We start from the raw sequence: 21,074 nt of genomic DNA, 5'->3' as shown, positions 1-21,074 counted from the left end.
CTAGAAATCACAGATTACGACTTTTTTGGCCTTTTTTTCACTTTTTTTTTTTCTAATGGAAGTCTTTTTGGGAGACTTAATTCCAATGCAACATAACTTTTGTACTTTGATCGCTACCATGAATAGGCAAGAAAAGCAGTCAAATGTATTTAATTGAATATTCTCTCTGTGCGTGTATCAGGAGGCCCTCACACTGTATGCATTGCAGCTAGAAGGAAAAAAGGGGAGTAGAAGCAGCTATTTTCAAGACATCTCTTGGGCACCAGCTACTCTGAAACTCCAGCTTCCTAAAACTTGGTTTAGATGAAGTGCCTTACTACAGCTTTCTCCATCTTGGTTTCAGTTGTTCACATCAGTTCAGTTTAATGGCTTGGAATTTACCCTAACAAGGAGTTAACATATATACTCCATTGAGATTTTTAATTAATTCATATATTTGTTTTTCTTCCTACTGAAATCATTAGGGCATGAAAATAAATTTAAGTAAATATACTTTTCTAGTTTCAGTTCAGATGATTCACTGTTGTTTAGCCATTAGCATTTGTGGTTTGAGTTTGAGAAGAATTGGCTATTGTTGCCTTAAGGAATAAAAAAAATATATATAGGATATTATTTTCTGTTTGTTTCTGGTAGTAAATTCTCAGTTTCAATTCAAATTAAGTTTATTTCTCAGAAACAAGGTTCCAGCTAATCCTGTTATTTTGTTGTTTTGTGGTTTTTTTTTTCTCCCCAAAGTGTCTCTGGCTGTGCCTGAACATCTTATATCACATAAGTAATTTCTATAGGATACTGTTACAATAGAGTTATAATCTACTGGCAACAAACCAAAAAGACCTATAGTTGTACTAAATTTCTTTGAATGGGATATTAAATGAAAGGCCCTTAGAAATTGGTATCCTGACCATTTGTTCCAGATTTTGAAGACCTGATTTACCTGTGTATTTGGTTATGTCAGTTAAGCCCACATTTCTGCAGACCAGGAGGGTAAATACACCTACGTGTTACAAATTCTGCGTGCCTTGCCTGACCTGAACATGCCACCTAGGAAGTTTGCACATGTAAATGCATTGTGTTAGCACATCCAAATTCAATATGAAAGACAGGGCATAGAATGTAGCTAGTATACATATAAAAAGTAAGGTCTGAAAACAATGGAGCATTTCTTGTAGTTATGCTGAAGTGATTCTGTCTTCAATTCAAACATGCATATATATCAAATGAAAGAAATTGATGGGTATTATCATCTGATTATAATAAGTATGCTTTTTAGACAAAACATTTCTAAGAAATTTGAGGGTTTTTAAAACTGAAGATAAATAGATATGTCAATCTTTCACTTGTATTTTTCTTTACGTGTCTTTTTTGTCTATAGCAGTCTGATCTATTACTGAGTAACATACTTTTTATTTGCTAATAGATATATTAACATCGCAGTAAGCAGTAGTGCAAAAAACACATCTCTCTGAGTAAAATGGCTATTTGACTGAAATGTATGGCTTTAAAGAGGAAAAAAGTTTTTATTTCATAAGAAAGATTTAACTACAAGAGGAAGGAAGCCTCGAAGTGCAGGCTGAGGAAGCAGAGTTAGATCTCTCTAAACCCAGGACTCACAGAAGACAGTGAAGAGCAAGTGACCACAGGAGAGACGGGGATCCAGAGGACTGACTTTGTAGCCCTTGATTAGGGGACTCACACAGACTGTGGAAAGATTCATGTTAATTAACATTCCGTTACTTATACAAAGCAGGAGCTTTGACACGCTACTGTTACCCCATCATTGATGCCCAGAAGCCTGATGAGTAGGGTACATACCTGGTGACCACAGATTTGTCCTTCTTCCAGTTCAGGAGAGATTTTGAAACAGGCCTCTTGCTCCACAAGTGAGCTCTCTCATTACCTGCCTTGCTTTAGATTATGACCCACTAGCTACAGCCTGCTCCTCACCGGTTTTCTGCCCATGGCCTCCTGGTGAGGTGTGGCGCAAGTTTCTACCAGACTGCGATCCATAGTTCCTCTGAAGATGGTAGAAGGACACTTCTGGGACATCAGTGGGAGCAGCATTTCCCAACCCTTGACTACAGATGAACAACATAACATCCCAAGGCATTTTAACAGCACTTAAGTCCCTACAAGTCAAGCAGTTGCTGAAGATCCACTTGGTGCATCTCAGTGGCACCTGAATGCTGATGTTGGGTCCCTGCAGGCAATTTTCAGCCCAGAGCATGAAGCATTCACTGCACCTTCCATAATGTGAGATACTCTCTTTCTCCTAATGGAGCTGTTCTACTTTGAATAAGTGATCTCAGTTTAAGCTTACATTAATTTAGCTGGCTGAAATGAGTCACTCAGGACCTAATTCATGAGTGCGCAAGGCTTTCCTCCTTTAGTAGTGAGCAGTTTCTGTAAGAAGGACAGGGCTGAGAATTAGGAACAACAACTTCCACTACCCAGTTATAGCTAACTACTGCATACCTGTCACAGCTCTAAATCCCTGCCCAGGCTTAATTCCCTGCACCTACTTCCTGTGTCAAATGGGGACAAAAATACTTCCTAATCCCTCATGGATCTTGCAAAAACAAATCGTTTAAGAGGTGCTTAGATCTGGACACACAGAGGTATCTTAGATTAAAAAATTAATTGTGGTTAGATTTAATTCCTTCAAAGATGATTTCTTGAATGCTTTTTCTTCAAAAAGTTGGCAATCCAGGACTGCTCTGAGAAGAGACAGAGAGGACATATTTATGCGCTTCAGTGTCACATGTGGAACTTCACAAAGACCAGAAGTAGAAGTGGTAGGACTGATCCCATGAAGTCCAGCAAAAGATCATTAGATCAGATCATTCACCAGCTACAAAATTGTATTTTCAATTAATCTGAAGCTTTCTGTGTTGGCAAAACAGCAAAAAAAATGTTGCTCTTCAGTTGACAAATACCTGAAATCACTTCACGAAACATTACAAATCTGACTTTTCAAATGACTTGGTTTGCAGATGTTAACAAATAATTTTTTTTAAAAGGAAACAGATTAATGAAACCAATCAGTAATGAATATAACTTGCTGTTATTTGACAGCCTGTTTTTATTAAAATTACCACTAAATATCTTAGCTGGAATTAAATATATCTAAAATTTCAACTTGTTTTGTATTAATAAAAGGTATGATATGATGGTTCATGAACATTTTAGTGATGATGTCTGAACTAATTACATGAGATGCACTACGAATCCATCATATCAAGATCAAATCCAAATCTGGTTAGTTTCCTCCTTTTGGTCATTGTTATGACTGTGCCTATAACTTTAATATCTTTCCACACCAAAATCAGAAGGAAAAATATTTCCCATCTGGATCTAAACAGTAATTTTTTAATCTTCATTTAATAGTAACTTCAGCCTCAGGCTCAACAAAGCTAACAAGACTACTGCTGAGATTGCTTTGTGTTGATTCTATGAAGTTTTGTTAGATACAAATGGTTGCTGAGGGTTTTATACATGTTTGCCAGCCTGGTAGCTTTAAACAGTTCAATTACCCATCAGTCTAATGAATCTTTAATTTGGTGGTTTACTATTAAAGGAAAATGACTCATCAGGTGGGAGATTTTGATTCACAAGTCTGCATATAAAACTGTCTCTTGGTACTGAACATAGTGTAAACATTACTGTTCCCTTTAAAAATAATTTCCTATAATACTCATCAAAATGCTGCAATGTTGTTATCACAAATTGAAGTTTTACGTTATTAGTGTAGAGTACTGTGATATTTTTCATAAAGGTCTGAAATAACAGTATTATTTGCAGACTTAGTATGAAACAACATGAAGAATGTGAGAAATTATATTTTCTTTCAATTGTGTTACTTCATTTTTCTTCATTTTTCTGTGAAGCAATTTGCATTTACCTGAATGTATAGGGAATATGGAGGGAGCGGGGGGGGCAGGGCAGATATTCCAGAGGCTGCTGCAAGCCTCTGGCACAGATGCAGTTCAGACACTGAAGCCCCTGGAGGAAAAGTGCAATTCAGAGCTGCTCATTTAGGTTTGAGTGTTTTTGTGATACCCTGATAGACTACACTTACACAGCCAGATACAAATTTAACCATAACACCAAAAGAGTGGAGGGAAGGTGGCTGGTCCCTGGTACCAGCTAGAAGGAGATACTTCCAAGCCTCACCTCTGTGTCAAAACATGGGAAGATGCAGTTTTCACAGCCTGTGCATGCAAATGCACCCATCCTAAGGCTGTCATGGATCCTTACAAATAAATAGTTTATTAAGATTCCAGCAAACACATATAGTCTGTTTATAGTCCTTAGTCTTTATTATTATTATTATTATTATTATTATTATTATTATTATTGACCACTGTTAATGGAAAACATGCAGTGTATCTGGAGGAAGGCGTGTTTAGGTGAAGAACTGTTCCCCAGGAACCTGGTGTGTTTATGTGACGTAACCCAGCATTTGAGCATCAGTCTCTCAGTAGAGAACAGCTACATTTACTCAGCGTTCCTCCTGCTTCCAGCATTGGGGCGTGATATCGCAGTCCTTTAGAAAAACAGTGTCAGTTATTTTTGTCCTCTCCAGAAAAATGAAAAGAAGTTGCGTTTCAATACCTCAGTTACATGGCCAGTGAAACTGGGCTGTAGGTTGAGGCTAGCCTGGAGTTATCAGAACGCACAGGGATGACTCCATTAAGAGTTTTCTACCACATGAAAGTTTTTACCAGAATATTTTTCAACTGGCTACACAGAGTCAGGTACTAATACCAGAACCTCACCTAACTTCTGTTGGGGCACTAAGAGGAACACAGCTGCAGTGCAGCACCTGGGATTGCCCTGCTCTAAATGATAGACCTGCTTTGCACAGTATATATGATTTGCTGGTTCTCCTTGTGTAATCAATTCCCTTCTTCATTCCAGTGCTGCTCTTTTTATTCCCTATCCTGTTGCTATTTCTATTTCTCTTCGTTTACTTGTCAATTCTACTGTATTAGAACATCAAAGACACTAACTCATTTAATTGCCTTTCTAAATGCACGTATTCGCCAAGTAGATGCCACAGGTACCCTCAGAATCTCTGTTCAGCTGCTCCTTAACTTTGCTTTAACAGCACAAATGCCTAAGTTTTGGCTAAAAATACGGAGTTCTTGCTCACACCAGCCACATGAAGCAGTATTCCTGAGTTAAACACAGCCAAGTTTCAGAGTTGTGCTCTGAGCCTGGCCAACTCATGCAGCTTGTATGAAGGACTTCTACCACAATCCCTTCAAGAGTTGTCTGGTGTGCAGTGGGCACAGTTACAGAAGACCAGTCAGCACCATCCTGCCTGTTGTTCCCTGAGCAGTTCCTTTTTGGCATAGTCTACTTTTTAAGTTCTAAAACTAAATGTTTTAGCACATTTAGATCCTTGCATGATGTTCAACTGATGTGTTCCTTTCTTGGTACAGCTGTTAGCTTCAGGCTCTTCTAAACACTAGATGTCAACTATAACAAGCTAGACTCAGTTTTCACTGTGCAGTGCAATGTATATTCACTCAGACTTCTCTTTCCTCCACACTTCCTTATTCCTTTTATTCCTAGCACTATGCATGTGTCATCTTTTAAGATTAACCTTAAAACTTCTCCATAAACCACAATCAAACAAGAAGAGAAATTCCTGAAAGCAAAATGATAGGAGGCTTATTTTGTTGTTTATTAAGTTTTATGCTCACTGCCATCATCCCAAATGGAGGACACTCTTTTGTCTGTGTGATTCCTCTTCTATGTATGTCTATTCTTCCCTCAACTAATGCTAGACTTCTAGCAAAATATTAGCAATGCCATCTATAGCACCAAGGTACACCATGATAAATGTATGTCCTCCACTGTTTAATATTCATTTTAAAAAAATGCAAAGGCTTGCAAATAGTGTTTGCATAGGCCTCCATTTTATTTAAAAACTCATGATACAGTCATCCACAGTGATACTAGTAATCAGATCATATCAGAGTTCTTTCTTATTGTGTTTTGCTCTAGTAGCCAGGAGGATGATCCCTAATACAGGATTATTTACATAATGTCTGTTGCAATGACAGATAAGATACAAGAAAAAAAAATCCGTCTTTTCCTTTTAAAGTACTGCCTTTTGTTATTTACCTATAGTACAGTGGAGAGAGAACAGCACAAACTGTACCAGAGAAGCAGAAAAGTACACAGAATAATTCCAAAACAAATTTAGTTGATTAAATGCAGTACATTAAAATGAGACATTTTAATGTTGACATTTTAGTATTATTAATGAAGGGCCCAGCTATTGGTCTTTGCTTGGGCAACTGTCTATTGAATTCACTGGACTTAAATTCAGAAAAAGTGTAGCCTAATGAATTTCAAGTAATAATTGCTATACAAGGTAATTGCAAAATTTGCATAGCAAAGCTCCTCTGAGAGAAATTTATGAGATTTCTACATCAATCTGAATGTGCAAAGGCTTGCAATTCAGCATGATATGAGTTATTAACCTCACTTGAATAAAGAAGGAAAATAATATTATATTTTGTTTAACCTCTGCAGCTTCGGAATTCAAAAATTATAGGGCTCTATGAACAGATCAGAACAGTAAAAACTTAGAAATTTTCCCTGGTTATCTCATTATGTGGAGCAACGTAGCTCACTCTCTGAGGGGAGCTACTAGTTAGAATGATCACATAGAAAAAATAAATTCACATAATAAAAATACTGGATCATTTCATTGAAGTTATTATTTAATTCTAGTTACTGAACACATGTGTTCCTTTCTCCTGACTCCTCGATGTGCACCCTGAATGAAGCTACTGTGGGATATGAATGGGCAGTCAGGCAAACCCCTCTTTCTCCTAATGCCTCTCTATTGGAGTAGCTTCTTGAAGCACTTGGGTGCTAGGGCTTGTCAGAGACTGGAACCTGGACTATATGAACTATCACAATCCCTACATTCCTTCATTTCTCCTAAGCAGTGGACAGACATTGGCTTGTTCCTGTCCACCAGCTCTTTGTCAGTATTCCTCTGTTGGAGGATGCCAACCACTCACCGTCAGAGCCAGCACTGTAGTTCATGTGAGCTCTTCCTAATCTGCTCCAGGCAAAAATCAGCCAGGTTAGTTTACACAATGCGAACTGTGGTCTGAGCTAACTGAGGTGGTTTTGCCTGAAAGAGGTTAGGAAGTGTTCATGTGCACTGCTCTGACATCTGTGCTCTGAGGCTACAGCATCTAGCATGGTGAGCCGCTTGAGTACCTTCTGCCAACACAACTGGATTCAGAAAACGGGTCTGCAGCTTCACACTTTTATAATCAGTGAAGCAGGCTTCATCATCATCAGTTATTGATTTTCAGGGTTTAGTTACAGCTGGAAAAGTTTAAAACAGCTTCTCATTATGATGAGTGCTTTAAAAATAAATATTCAGATTTTTATTATTTACAAACAAGGTTATTTAAATTTTTAGGGTACTACTGTATTTGCATTAGCATTACTTTACGAAGAGATCTTTCTGATTCAAACCAAGGTGCTGATACTGTTGGTTCCTCTCCACATTAAGTACTCCTCTTCATTAACTCAGAATCTTTACTGAATACATTTAAATGAGGAAAGAAATAAAAAATCCTACTTAAAAGGAAGTGAGAGTTCTCACTGACTTCTGTGGACCAAGATTTGAATGCAGAATTAAGCTGATGATCGCAAATTTGAAAAATTTTGTCGAAAGAAGGAATGTCCTGCAACTCTATCTTCTATAAAGGTTTTCCCAATCCTTTTTTTATAAATATTTATGGACAGCAAACTATGGAAATAAATTCAAAAAAATGTATTCAGAGCATTGCAACCAATATTTTAATCCTCAGTTTTGAAGGTGAAAAATCTCTTGTGCCACAGTTTAAGAACTGAATTCCACAAACCTTTGCCTGTATACCAAATATGTCCATCTAAGTACTAAAACTTCTCTTTGGCATTTGATCAAACCTGTTTTCCCTTGCCCCACTGTTCATTTGTGGACAGCTACCGGGGCAAAGACTTTGACCGTTTTTGCAACAAGGGAATATGAGACAGCAAAGCAGCTTGTGGTTGTGCAACATTGATTGTTGGTATTGCCGGTATAAACCACATATTTAAAAATACTAATATGAGCTGTATATAACCTCATGGATTTTCATCAAACAGAATATAAAATCTTCTGTTCCATTTCCATGGAAAATAAGAATAAAGCCAAGAGGTAAAGAATCCAGAGATGCATCCTTATCCTTAGTCCAGAGAAAAGGATTTCCACATTCGCATTTGCATGTGAGATTAATGCCAACCTGTGACTAATGGGAATCAATAATACACGAGTCAATACTGTGCTAAGAAAGTATGTTGGGTATTTTTTAATTTCTTCTTTTGAATGCCTTCGTATTTTTATTACCAGTTAATAATAAGAAAGACAATGCATCTACTTGAAATTTTACCAAGTCATCATAGTAGGATGCAGCTCAGTACAGTACCCTCAACAGTACTTCATCTTACACTGTATCTGTTTCCCTTCCTAGTAATTTCAAAGTCATGAAACTATTACCACACTGATTTTTATGAAATTCAGATCCTGAGGAGGGATTTTGCATAACTAAAAAGAAAAATTTAATCCCTACTTTTCTGCAAATACACAGGGCCTATTGGGAGAGAAGTACGGGAACATCCGAATACCAGGGGAGGTTGAGTCAGCAGAATTTGAAATGATCCTGGATGCCGCTGTAGAGGCCAAGCTAGAGACAAGGATTTTAGAAGAGTGGTACTGCAGGGATGAGAATGCAGTGCCACCAGCATATTACCTCAGACCAAAATCTGAAATGCTGAAGAACTACCAGAATACGGTGAGTCATAGTCGCCTCCTTACAAAATTCTTCTCATTCATTTACAGTGGTGGGCAGTCCCCAGGGCCAGGCACTTGCTGCTGTCTCTGAATTAGCTTCTACAGCCCTGTGCACACCTGAGCAACTGGTGCTATGATGCTCCTTTCCTATACATGGTGAAGGGAGCAGCTGTGAAACACCAAGGAACATGACTGGTCATGACTCCTGCACTGACGTGCTCTCTGATAACAGCTAGAGAAAGTGGATTGTAGTCATTCATGACCTGTTGGGGCTAGTGGGATGGTTGTACAGATTTCTCTTCCCTTCCCTGACGTTGGAATAGGGAGAGCTGAGGCTCTCCTGCCCTGGTACTGTGCTTTTGCTAGATTTCAATGAGCGGGATTTGCAGAGGAAATACACATTTTCCCTTCTATCCCCATACAAGAAAGCTCTTTAACAGTCAAACAAGTGCTTAGTGCTGTCCCAAGTCAGATCTCATACTTTTAACTTACTAACTGTATTCTAACAGAAGATTTTTGAACACTGTTAATTATCATTTTTAAAACAGGCATTTGTCTTTGATGACAATAAAAACTGTATATTACCCAGCGCTCACTTCTACCCTTCTGCACATCCAATATACCCAAGGATAGATTTCAGTGTACAAAAAATGAAGTCCTTAACAGAGTATTCACTTCATTTTGAGTGCATACTGTATTATGCAAGAAAATTAAATTAAACCATTATACTGCATTCACTTATCATGTAGCAGAATGTTTTCTCTGTCCCATGAAAAAACACTGAAAACATGAAAAACATAGACATGGAAAGAGTTTTAATGAGTTGAAGACAGTATAATATGGCTAATTCTGAAGTATTGATCACAAGGAAGAAAGCAAGTTTTGCAACTTTGCATTGTTTTGCTAGTGCCTACAGTATCTCTTTGAATAAAGCTTGGCTTTTTTGTTATTATAACTTTGCACCTTTCCTCAAGCTACTGATACACAGGAGTAAGTAAAACGATGTTCATAATTTAAAGCTAACATGGAGTTACATCTCAAACTTAAAATATACACAGCTCTGAAAGTGTCAAGAAAGAGTTGCTAGGGAGCTTATCCTGGAGGCTGTTCTTCTTCCTATTACACCCTCCAGGAAAACTGGAGACCCCTTAAACACTTCACCTGCAGTAAGTAATGCAGCAGTGACTACCAGCTGCCCTACAGAAACTGCCATCGTGGCATCTGTGACATACCATCTGAAAGGATTAGTGAATTTATATTGATATTGATGACAGGAAGATTACTGTTACTATGGCAATGAATGAACGAAAGTAATGTCAGATATAATCCCATATTTTTCAAATATGGTAGCTAATATGAGGTGCTTAATTACAGGTACCAGGAACTTCATTTTCAGTTTTGAGATCCAAGTTTAAATTATTAGTATTATTATTTCTCATTAAAGGAGCGATAATTTTAGCAGTATTACTGCAGCTTTATTATCATTATTTCAGACTTGGTTCTCAAAACCCTCTTTCTATAAAGGTGTTATTGGTCTTATTCTTGAAAAATATTGCATTAGCTGCCTACAGTAGGAATTCAGAAAATACTCTAGCTAACATAATTCTAAAATGGAATACATTATGATTATCTGTGGTATAAAAAGTTGAACTCTTACTTGTTTATTTTTAGTGCATGTGTTTCTCTGTTACCACATTATTTATGACTTTGAATATTAGACTTTTACTTTCTGAAGTTGTAGATGTGTGTATTACAGTTACTGTTTAACTATGGATATTTTTAAAAGATGGAATCTTCTTCAAACTCTATGAATGAGAACAAATGGCAAGATGTATCAGAAGAGATTAAGAAGATTTTTAAGACTGCTGTGAAATTGCTGTATGAGAAAGGAAAAATGAAACACAGCCAAGCAAAGAGATATCTTTCCTCTGGTAAAGTTCAGACTAACTATTTCTATATATTAATTTATTATCTTTTCTATCAGCCTTTCCACAAACATGGAAATATATTTCTGTTGGCATTTCTCATGTAATTGAAGAGGAGAAAAATGTTAATTGGGCTTGTTTGAGACCAAAACCCATACAAAAGCACCCAGAGATTTTTCTGTGCTTTTTCTGTTTTTTACAGAAAACAGATGCAATCATTTAAGAGTCTGCATGTTGGGGGTGGGGGATGTTCTTGAACTGTTTATAGAGAAAAGATAACAGAGACTCTGTGTTCTCTTTTCATCCTCAGCTATTGAAGATGAACTTGATTTTGCCTTGGGTAAACAAACACCAGCTTTCCTAAAGAAGTGTGTTTGCTACATTCGGAAAATTGCCAACATTGAGCGTTTTGTTAAAATTCCAGAGATGGGAAAATACATGGATGTGGTACATACAGCCGGGAAGTTTCTACGAGATCCCGAAGCCCATGAGAAACTGATCAAGCTCAGGGATGAATTCATTCCTACCATCGTCGCATCATCCAATCTGAGAGTCTACACGTCCGTCACTCACTGTGACATGAAACTGGGCTACTCCCAAGAAGTGGAGAACCATTACATTGAAGGACTTGGTAAACAGTTCTATGAAGACATGATTGACATAATCCAAGCAACAGTGCAGCAGAATTTTGACACCGAGACAGACTTGCTGTACGATGAAGTTCTTCAACACTCATCACTATGTAAAACGTACTCCACTTTTTATGAATACAGATGTGAGGCATTAAACATAGTTCACAAGTATGTTCTACCTAGCAAAATAGGACATATTAACCCTCTTATCATATACGGAGGACCATGCACAGGCAAGACTCTTTTATTAGCCGAAGTGGCGAAGAAGGTAAATAAATATTTTACATAATACGGTGATGTTAGGAGCGTTAGTGTGTAAGGGCCAACTTAGTTTTCATTCTTCCTTTTGTCAACAGATCTGATATCAGCCCTCAATATATAGAATAAAAATAATGAAAAGTATATTCTGCATATTATTGTACACATAATCAGAAAAAGACTTACCTTTCAATAATAACGTGTCTGTATCATGTGCTTAGCCAAAACAAAAGTACCTAATAGGAATCAATATATTTTTGAATTAACAACATGTATTTTAGAAGAATCTCTTTCCTTCTTGCTCCACTGAGGTCCTATGAATCTGGAACCATCTAAACATCGTATGCTGGTTTTAGTCTTATTCACAAATACAATATGTCTTTCCAAGTCACGCCATCTTATGTTCTCATCAGAAATTATTCCAGAATTAGTCTGATACACTTGCTGGAAATACACTTGCTACAAATCTATCTGTAATAACCTGCAAAAATACCTGTACTCATTTATCTGACATACACTGTTTAAATTATTGAGCTGAGTACTACAGGGAAATGAGTGAAACACTTTGTGCAAGGCAGGACCAGATGCAGAAAAAGACCAAGCTGGCATCTCTAAGCCTAATTCTCCAGCTGGGAGTCACAACTTTGATTTCCCTGCAGGGTGCTCAGAGAATTTAGCACAGTGGGCTGGGAAACAGCCGTATCAGCCAGAATGAAATGGAAAAGGGAACAATAATGTTTAAAATCCCATATCTTTCCCAAATGTGGCTTCCTATAGATTCACATAAGTTGCATATATGAAATTGGGATTTGCAACTCAAGATCTCATTTCAGATCTGAGTACGTAAGTTAACCTAGACACTCTGGTTACGCTTTTCTTTTAAAATATTCTGTAATAACTTAAAGTGAGGTGAAAAGACTTAGCAAGTAAGAGAACTGAGTGTGTTAGCCTGCACAGACTGAGGGGATTTAAAGCCACATTCTTCACTTGCTTAGAGTATGCTAACCAAAAAAACAGCAAGAGATACTTTTTACCCCTTGTGGCAGTGTGTAAGAGCAAAAGTCACAGGCACACCAAGACAGAGTGTACTTCTGTGGTCCAGGAATTAAAGTAACCTGCTAGTAAAGGGCAATCTGTACTCTGATCCCTGTCCTCTAAAACTGTCAGGGCGTGCATTTATACTCAGCTGAGAATCAATGTTAAACAAGTTTAGGTGGCAAGCTGGTCTGCCTGGCCAAGGATGACATTGCTCAGTGTCTAAGGAAGTTTATTAATAAGAGAATCTACTTACTGACTTTCAGAAGTGAGACACAGATTTTGCAAAGTGTACCCTGGGATTTATGGACTACATTCTACTCATGTCCCCTTAGACATAAGCCTTTTTGTGGATCTGGGTCTTAGTGTTTTGGGATATTACCTGTGCTAAACAAAGATGACATATGATACGAATTTCATTCAGTGCACATAAATCAAACCAGCCTTGAACTCTACCAGTGAAAGCATTTCCATTCAACCAGTAACATTTAAAAATGTTTATTTATATATAGGCAATCACTATTTATAAAATCTGTTATTCTGCTTCATTTAGATATTAACTGAATTATGCTCTATATTCTAGTCCTATTCCTGGCTGCAAGAAGAGATGGGACCAGAGTCTGACCCTGTGGTAGTTATAAGATTTTTGGGATCCACGGAAACAAGTACAGATCTGAAGAATATACTTCAAAGCATTTGTGAACAATTAGCAGTCAACTATCGTTGCCTTGTACAAAGTTACCCAAAAAAGATTCATGACCTTCGGGACTTGTTCATCAATCTCTTGAATGAGTCTTCATTCCATAGGCCACTGGTGATAATATTCGATGCCCTAGAACAGCTAACAGATAGTGATGATGGTAGGAAGCTCTGGTGGCTTCCCATTCACCTTCCACGTTCAGTACGGATAATTTTGTCAACACTGCCAAACAAGCATGGGATCCTGCAAAAACTGAGGTGCCTTATTCATGAAGAAGACAACTACATTGAATTGACTGCAAGGGATAGAAAGATGTGTAGCCAAGTACTGAAACATCAGCTGCTGCGAGTTAAAAGAAAAGTAACATCAGGGCAACAAATATACGTCAATGAAGCATTCTCCAAGTGCACACTGCCTATGTTTGTGAACTTAACCTTCAGAGAGGTCAGGAACTGGAGATCTCACAAAGATGTGGATGAGTCCTCCCTCTGTGTCACTGTCCATGAAAGCATAGAGCAGTTGTTTTGGTCACTGGAAAACAAGTGTGGATCCAGACTATTGTCAAGAGCACTTGGCTACATCACTATGTCCAAATCTGGCCTGAGTGAAATGGAACTGGAAGATATTTTAGCCCTTGACAACAGTGTAATGTACGAACTGAGTGAGAGTGTCAGAGAAAGTAACCCACTGAGAATTCCATATATATACATTGCAAGGCTTAAGGAGGGCTTACAGGGGTACTTGATAGAGCGACAAGTGAAAAATGTGACACTTCTTCTTTGGGCAAATAGGCACTTGCAACTAATTGCCCAGAAATTGTACCTGCACAATGAAGAAGATTTACATGAAATGCACACAGTCATGGCAGAGTATTTCCTTGGTGTTTGGTCAGGTGGACGAAGAAAACCTTTTTACAGCAATGACCAATATCTGAATGGTTGTCCTGACCATGACAGTAGAGGCCTGAATGAGGATGAAAAGCATTGCATGGATCAGACTGCTTTTGACAGGCAGGCACCTGATCAGCCATGGGTCTTTCAGTGTAATCCATTAGAGCCTGATATCTTTTTTATCAATCACAGAAAAATGACAGAACTTATTCATCACTTGACAAGGTGTGGAAGAACAGATGATCTTCTGTACGGAGTCATTATGAACTTCAGCTGGCTGTACACCATGATTAGAATAGGGCAGTTTGATAAAGCACTTTCTGACATAGAACTGGCTTACACCTACTCGCAAGAAAAGGAGCTGAAATTTCTGGCCAGTACCCTCCGCAGTATAAAGTTTAAAGTAGTAAAATACCCAGGTTCGCTCTCTGCTGAATTGCAGCAGAGGCTTCTCCCAGTAGTAAGTTCATTGCCCAAACTCAGACATCTCCTCTTAGAATGTGACAAGGATGGACCCAAGTATTGCTCTATCGTCCCTTTGCATTCCTCCATGGATGTGACTTACAGCCCCGAGCGCCTGCCGCTGTCATCCAGCTGCATGCACGTCACTGAGATTTTGCCTACTTTTAATCCCAGCACAATTATTGCTGCTTTAGAAAATGGCTCCATCAGCACTTGGGATGTAGAGACCCGCCAGTTACTAAGGCAGATTACAACAGCTCCATCTGTTATCTTAGGGATGAAGCTTACTAGTGATGAAAAGTATCTTGTAGTGGCTACAACGAAAAACACTCTCTTGATATACGATAACATAAATTCCTGTCTTCTGTCTGAGGTGGAAATTAAGGGGTCAAAACATTGTGGAATTGCAGGGGGCTCCAGTTTTATAAACGGATTTACGTTATCAGTCAACCATGTGCTTGCTTGGCTGGAGGCCAGCAAAGACGTTACTGTAATAGATCTGCTTTATGGCTGGCCTCTCTATCACTTCCACTGCTGGTATGAAGTGACCTGTGTGCAGTGTTCTCCAGATGGAGTTTATGCGTTCTGTGGACAGTACTTGAACACCACGACCATTTTTCACTTGGGCAGTGGAGAGAAGCTGGCCACCGTGACCTCTGAATTTTCTGGTGGATTTGTGAAATTCCTTCTCATTCTGGACACAGCCCAAGAAATGGTGATGGTGGACAACGAGGGTAGCCTCTCTGTTTGGAATACAGAGGAAATCACAAATCCCCAGCTTACAGATGACTTTGACTGTAGGAGAGAAGACAGTGAAGTTGTCAGCATAGAGCTTTCTGAAGACCAAAGTGCAATTTTAATTTGTAAGGCTCTCAGCATTGAACTTCTTGACACTCATGTGTGGAAGGTGGCTGAAAAGTTTAGAGCTAAACACAATGAGCGCTTTATCTCTGCCGTGTTGTCCAAAAATGGCAACTGTATAATTGCTTCAATGGAAAATACCTCAGCCATTTTTGTTTGGAGAAGAGATACGGGACAGTGTATGGCAAGCTTACAGGAAATCTCAGGAACTATAGTCAGGCTAATTAAATCAAATCATCATAACATGCTGCTATCCTTATCCACCAGTGGTGTCCTTTCTATTTGGGATATAGACATCATAACTGCTATGTCCAATATTGACAAATCTGGCAAGCCTATCCAAAGACTGGTGTTGCCAGCCAGAGGCGAATTAATATACACATTGGATGGATCAGATTCTGTCCATAAGTGGAACTTCAGCACTGGCTTTATTGAAGCTGTGTTCAAGCATGAAGGTATTGTTGAAAACTGCGTGCTGACCTCTTCTGGAGAGATAATGGTTACATCAGATGATAAATGCAGCCAGTATGTATGGCACACGGTTAGTGGTGAAAATATCTTTCGCATTAATGGACAAAAAATCTCAGAGCTAATGATTACTCACAATGATCAATTTGTAGTCTCTCTCTGCGAGCAAAATGCATCCAGAGTTTGGCGACTGGCTACAGGACATAGGGTTTGCAATATTTTAGTTGCCTTACAGAACGCATTCATAACAACTGCAAATACATTCGTAGTTGGAATGGCGAAGAATAAAGTGTTGGCAGTGAGTCTCTGGACAGGCAGTATAACCAAGAAGTTTTGCTGTGATGATGGTGCAAGCATTGTTGATATTAAGCTGATACCAGACTGCCCAGATATTATAGTATTTATAACATCTACTGAAACTGTGAACATCTGGAGCCTAACAGAGGAAGTCATCTGCAGACGCGTACAATTGCCTACCAATTTCTTAAAAATTTTGGAAGACTTTGAAATATCTCCAAATGGGAAGCTAGGAATTATAACCCGTGGTGATGAGAACATCAATGTGCTTGATTTATACAGTGGAAAACTTCGTGTGGTTCATGCTCCGGGTATCATCTGGCGGCAGAGGCTGTCTCGTGATGGCCGCTATCTTGTGTACATCTGTTTTCGCAGTGAAGAAGATGATGATAATGGTGCAGTCTCTAGCTTAATTGTAATGAGGCTAGCGGATGGCAAAAACATCGGTGCCTGTTCTCTTTATAAAACTCCCACTTTTCTTGCACTCTCACAGAGACATTTAAATATTATTATTGGATTTGATGACGGAAGTATAGGTACTTACACTGTAGTGGATCGAGTCGATGCTGCACTGAAAATCAAAATTGCTACTTCAAACAGCCGTCAGATTTTCAACAACACAACACAAGTGATTAGGCCAAAATGTCACAATTATAGCTTCAAAGTGACTGCAGACTGCATTTGGAGGGAATCAACAGAAGTATTTGCAAGGGATAGTCCCATTACAGTTACAGAGCCCGAGGTGAGTGAAGCAACACCAACGAAAAAACACAACTATTGCTATGAGAAAGTGTGCTCAGCCATAGATTGCAGAGGACACAGTTTTGCTCCTGACAACTGAGTAACCATCTGGACGAGCTTATCTGAATAATAGTATACATGCATAGATTTGTCTTCTGAATTCACCTAAAAAACAGTGCATTTCTTGGAAGACCAACAGAAACAGCAGAGGGCAGACCAACTGTTTTTTCCTCGACAAATATTCTTACATTTATGTAAACATAAAAGCAAACATAAAGCAAATGGGCTGCAGGGTTTTTTAAATTTCGGAATACAAGGTTCAGTCCAGGATTTCACCAGGGCCTTGATTAAAAATTTCTAGCAATACTATCAAAATTGTTATGCTATTACAGAAGTTATGCGATCTTATCTGGGATTGACAAACTGTTTTAAGTAGAACTAAAGCTCCATAGGATCAGTGAGAAGAGTCAGACCACTATTTTATATACCAAGCCGCCTAGATGGGTCTATAGCTAACAGCCAACTTTATACCCACTTGCAAAAATGTGTTTTTCTGCTTGATGGTGCAATGACAAGATGTCACCTGCCAACCTGGAACACTTGATACATTCCATCATCATTTTAAAAACACCTACTTCTTTTTTTTTTTAATTGGGATTAATCTTTGGGTTGAAAGTACTAGGTGCCAGTCAGCTGCAAACATGTCAATGTGTGAGGTGATAAGTATTTGTTCACCTCGATGAATGGACTGAAAGATTTTTCTTTTTAAATGCATGCAGGGATTTCAGGTTTCTCTATTGTGATAAAAATGATAAAAACCTAGGTCATAAAAGGAATATAGGGTTTGGGGTTTTATTTCTGGTTTGGGAAATTTTTTTGTCTTCACAGTGTGTATTAGTACAGGTCGTAATGAAAACTTTTTCAAACAGAAAGGGTGTTACAGATGACCAGTTAAACACATTAATTTCTTTATGTTAAAAGGTTGCTATCCATTTTGTTGTGAGAAAGTCTAACGTATCTCCTCTGTCCCCAAAGTAATCTTAATAGAAGTCTTTCAGACATGCCATGTATTAATCTTGATAATATTTGCCTTACTATCATTTCTGTTCTTTCCCATGATAAATACAGATCAGATGACCAAACACTCTGGGATTGCTTGTGTATGTGCTGAAGTATTCCACTAAATGTAAAGGCTGTCCAAAGGTCCTTTACTGGTCCAATTTGTTATGGGTTTTTCTTACTTCCACATACTTACAAGCTTCACTTTCTGCTTTAGAACTGTTCTGAGCCTTTTGTACAGTTTTACCAGTTTCAAGGCAGAAATTGTGAAATAATGACAAATGCTTTAAAAAAAATTACATTTTTGCCCAAGTAAAAAAAAAATACTGGACAATATCTGAAAGGATCATAATTTTCCCTCCTTACATATATTAAAGATGGCACACCTGTGGAAATATTTTCAAATTATTTAAACAAAACAATTTTATTTTTAAAATCAGAACTCCATGCCACAAATTTCCAAGAAATGAATGCTAAGCTAGAACTTAACGTAGTGTGTGAATGTTCAGTGTACAAGCCAATGTAGTATATTAAGTGACTTGAATGATTTTTCCTAACTTGTTTGCAACTAATAGATCATATTGAATGTTTTTATGTAAACTTTGTATTGTTGGGAAAACCTACCCAATCAGAGATTTATATTTTCATAAATGTCAAATTTAGTTAAATTTTGTTACAGAGTTGTTAAATTAGAAATCTATTGCAGTCTTCAAACAATATACAGTCTTGTGTATGCATTGTTTGTACTAATAAACTATGGAAAAACAGATTGTGTGTGTCTGTTAATTTCAGGGAAATTTCACTCTGGCAGAGGGACACAAGGCATTTGCAGCTCCCATTAGTCTGTATTTAAATCATTTTTATGGGCTATATTTGTAAGGAAAAATTCTAATATTTTTCCCACTTTGGTTAACTAAATCAAGCATTCAAAAAACAATGAGATTCACCAAAAAAAAGCATGCTTAGATACTGCTTATGACTAGATTGCATACTGCCAGTGTGCCAAGTCAACAAACACGAAGGCTTGTGTAACCTACCCAGGCGAAAGCACAGAAAAGAGAGGAGCACCTGAAATCCCACTCCCCTGCAGACCTGTGGAGCTATGGGAAGGGGCTGTGGGATCCACGCCTCCCAGGATCCTGTCCTGAAGGTAAGCAACTTCCACTTTCTTTCAAACAGTGGGCATGACTCAACGCATTTCAGCCTTGAACTCCTTGTGCATAACGTGCATAATGTTGGAAAGTTAGTTCCTTCATTATCTTGGAAGAGTAAAAATACATCTCCTATCTGCCGGGAGAGTGGCTAACTTTGTAGTAAAGGAGTATAACATAGAAACAAAGCAAAACACAGAAACAGAGAAATGTTCTTCCTTTTGGGGAAGCACTACCAGAACCCAGCTGGTCCCAGCTCAGCTGAGTGGCTTATCAATAGAGTACCCAGACTTGTTCCTTTTGTTTTCTGGCTCAATGAACTTTGTGGTCTTCTGCACAGTGGCACGGCTTCTTGGGGCAGGAGATAGTCCCCAGCAAAACAGAGGATCGGCCTAAAAGTGAGAGCAGTCTTCCCTTCATCTCGAGGCAAAGAGGGAATTGATTTTAGGCCTTGTCCAGTTGGTCAAAGCAATAGGCTGACATGTGAAAGCAGCGATGCTGTATATAAAAAGGCAAGGGTGTTCTTGTCCTGCTTTGAACTTTAGTCTTTTATGTTCTAACCAAGGACAGTCAGAGTGGGGCAGCACTACTATTTTTCTTAATCGTAAAACAATGAGAAAGACGAACATGAACGTGAATCCTAATCCATTTAGGCCTTTCAGCCAAGTATTTGGCTGGGTTCCTAATCTCATTCGAGGATGCTGTTTTAAGTCCTGTCCCTCCTCATAATTTATCTATGCCTTAATACATAAACTATCTCATTCAGCTTTCCAGCTTTCTGAATCTATTTCTCAGGGGGTCAGACTCCTCACACTGAGCCTAAGCAGCAGACACAGGTTTCTGAATGGCATTAGGCTACTCGGTGTCCAAATACTTGGAACTGCAAGAGTGAGGACTCCAGAGCCCCTCACAAATCTGTCCCTAAGTACATCTATGCAGTGGTACAGGGACAAAGTAGTCTCTCTAATAATGAGCCATCCAAATGCCAAGTGCTGTTCTATCCCTACATAGGAATAGAGCACTTCACTTTCTTTTAAGGAGCACTATTTTCATAACTAGAACAAAGCTTTAATTTATTCTTTATCTAAAGTGCATCAATAAACAGGCTCAGATGGGGTCCATATTTTCTGACACAGAAGATTCTAGGAATAGCCTGTAGCTGTAAGAAAGCTTTAGAGGGGAATTAGCCGGAAATTCTTTGGCACACAGAGGTAAGCCGGAGGTCAGATAGAAAAAATATTTTTATCAGTCATTTCCTTTGCACCATAGCTGGGGAATGCACAACCTGTGACTTCATTTCGTACGGCCTGTGGCCATTTGACTTTTTTCACATTATTATCAGATAACATCAAAATGTGAGTTAATATGTAGCCTGGAAAAGGCATTCAGAAAGCATTCAGGTTTCAGTGGTCCCCCAGCCGTGATTTCTCCATGCTTCATGCTCAAGCCCTGTACATAAACCTGTGGAAACAGAATTTTTAGCCATCTAGCAAAGGGAATTAAAAGCAAAAATCCATTGCTAAAATGGCATTCATATGCAGGGGGAACTATTTCAGCCCCAGATCAGCTTAAAATCCTGAGATTTTGCCCTTTGTCAAAAACTTCTTACGTGTGTCTGTATGATACATCATAAAATGGGTCCTTTGGGTCATTACCATTAGGCTATTAGCAACAGTCTGCATTGTTTTATTTTGTTGATTAAGGATTAAAAAATACCTGTTTTAACATAAATATTAAGACTGCA

General features: G+C 38.4%; 1 protein-coding gene across 2 annotated transcripts in view; it reads left to right on the top strand.

Moving 5' to 3' along the window:
* Window positions 1-18,946, top strand: part of NWD2 (NACHT and WD repeat domain containing 2) — a 58,284-nt gene extending 39,338 nt beyond the window's left edge. For both annotated transcript variants that reach the window (XM_052780281.1, XM_052780282.1), the window contains 4 exons: window positions 8,649-8,852; window positions 10,638-10,782; window positions 11,087-11,676; window positions 13,285-18,946. In XM_052780281.1, the coding sequence (XP_052636241.1) occupies window positions 8,649-8,852; window positions 10,638-10,782; window positions 11,087-11,676; window positions 13,285-17,220 (4,875 nt within the window). In that variant the 3' untranslated portion in view covers window positions 17,221-18,946. The remainder of the gene's footprint in view (window positions 1-8,648; window positions 8,853-10,637; window positions 10,783-11,086; window positions 11,677-13,284) is intronic.
* Window positions 18,947-21,074: the final 2,128 nt, after the last annotated feature.

Source organism: Harpia harpyja, chromosome 2 (genome assembly GCF_026419915.1).
Source record: "Harpia harpyja isolate bHarHar1 chromosome 2, bHarHar1 primary haplotype, whole genome shotgun sequence".
Lineage (NCBI taxonomy): Eukaryota > Metazoa > Chordata > Aves > Accipitriformes > Accipitridae > Harpia > Harpia harpyja.
The sequence above is the reverse complement of the archived record's forward strand: the minus strand, read 5'-3'. Positions and strand labels throughout refer to the sequence as shown.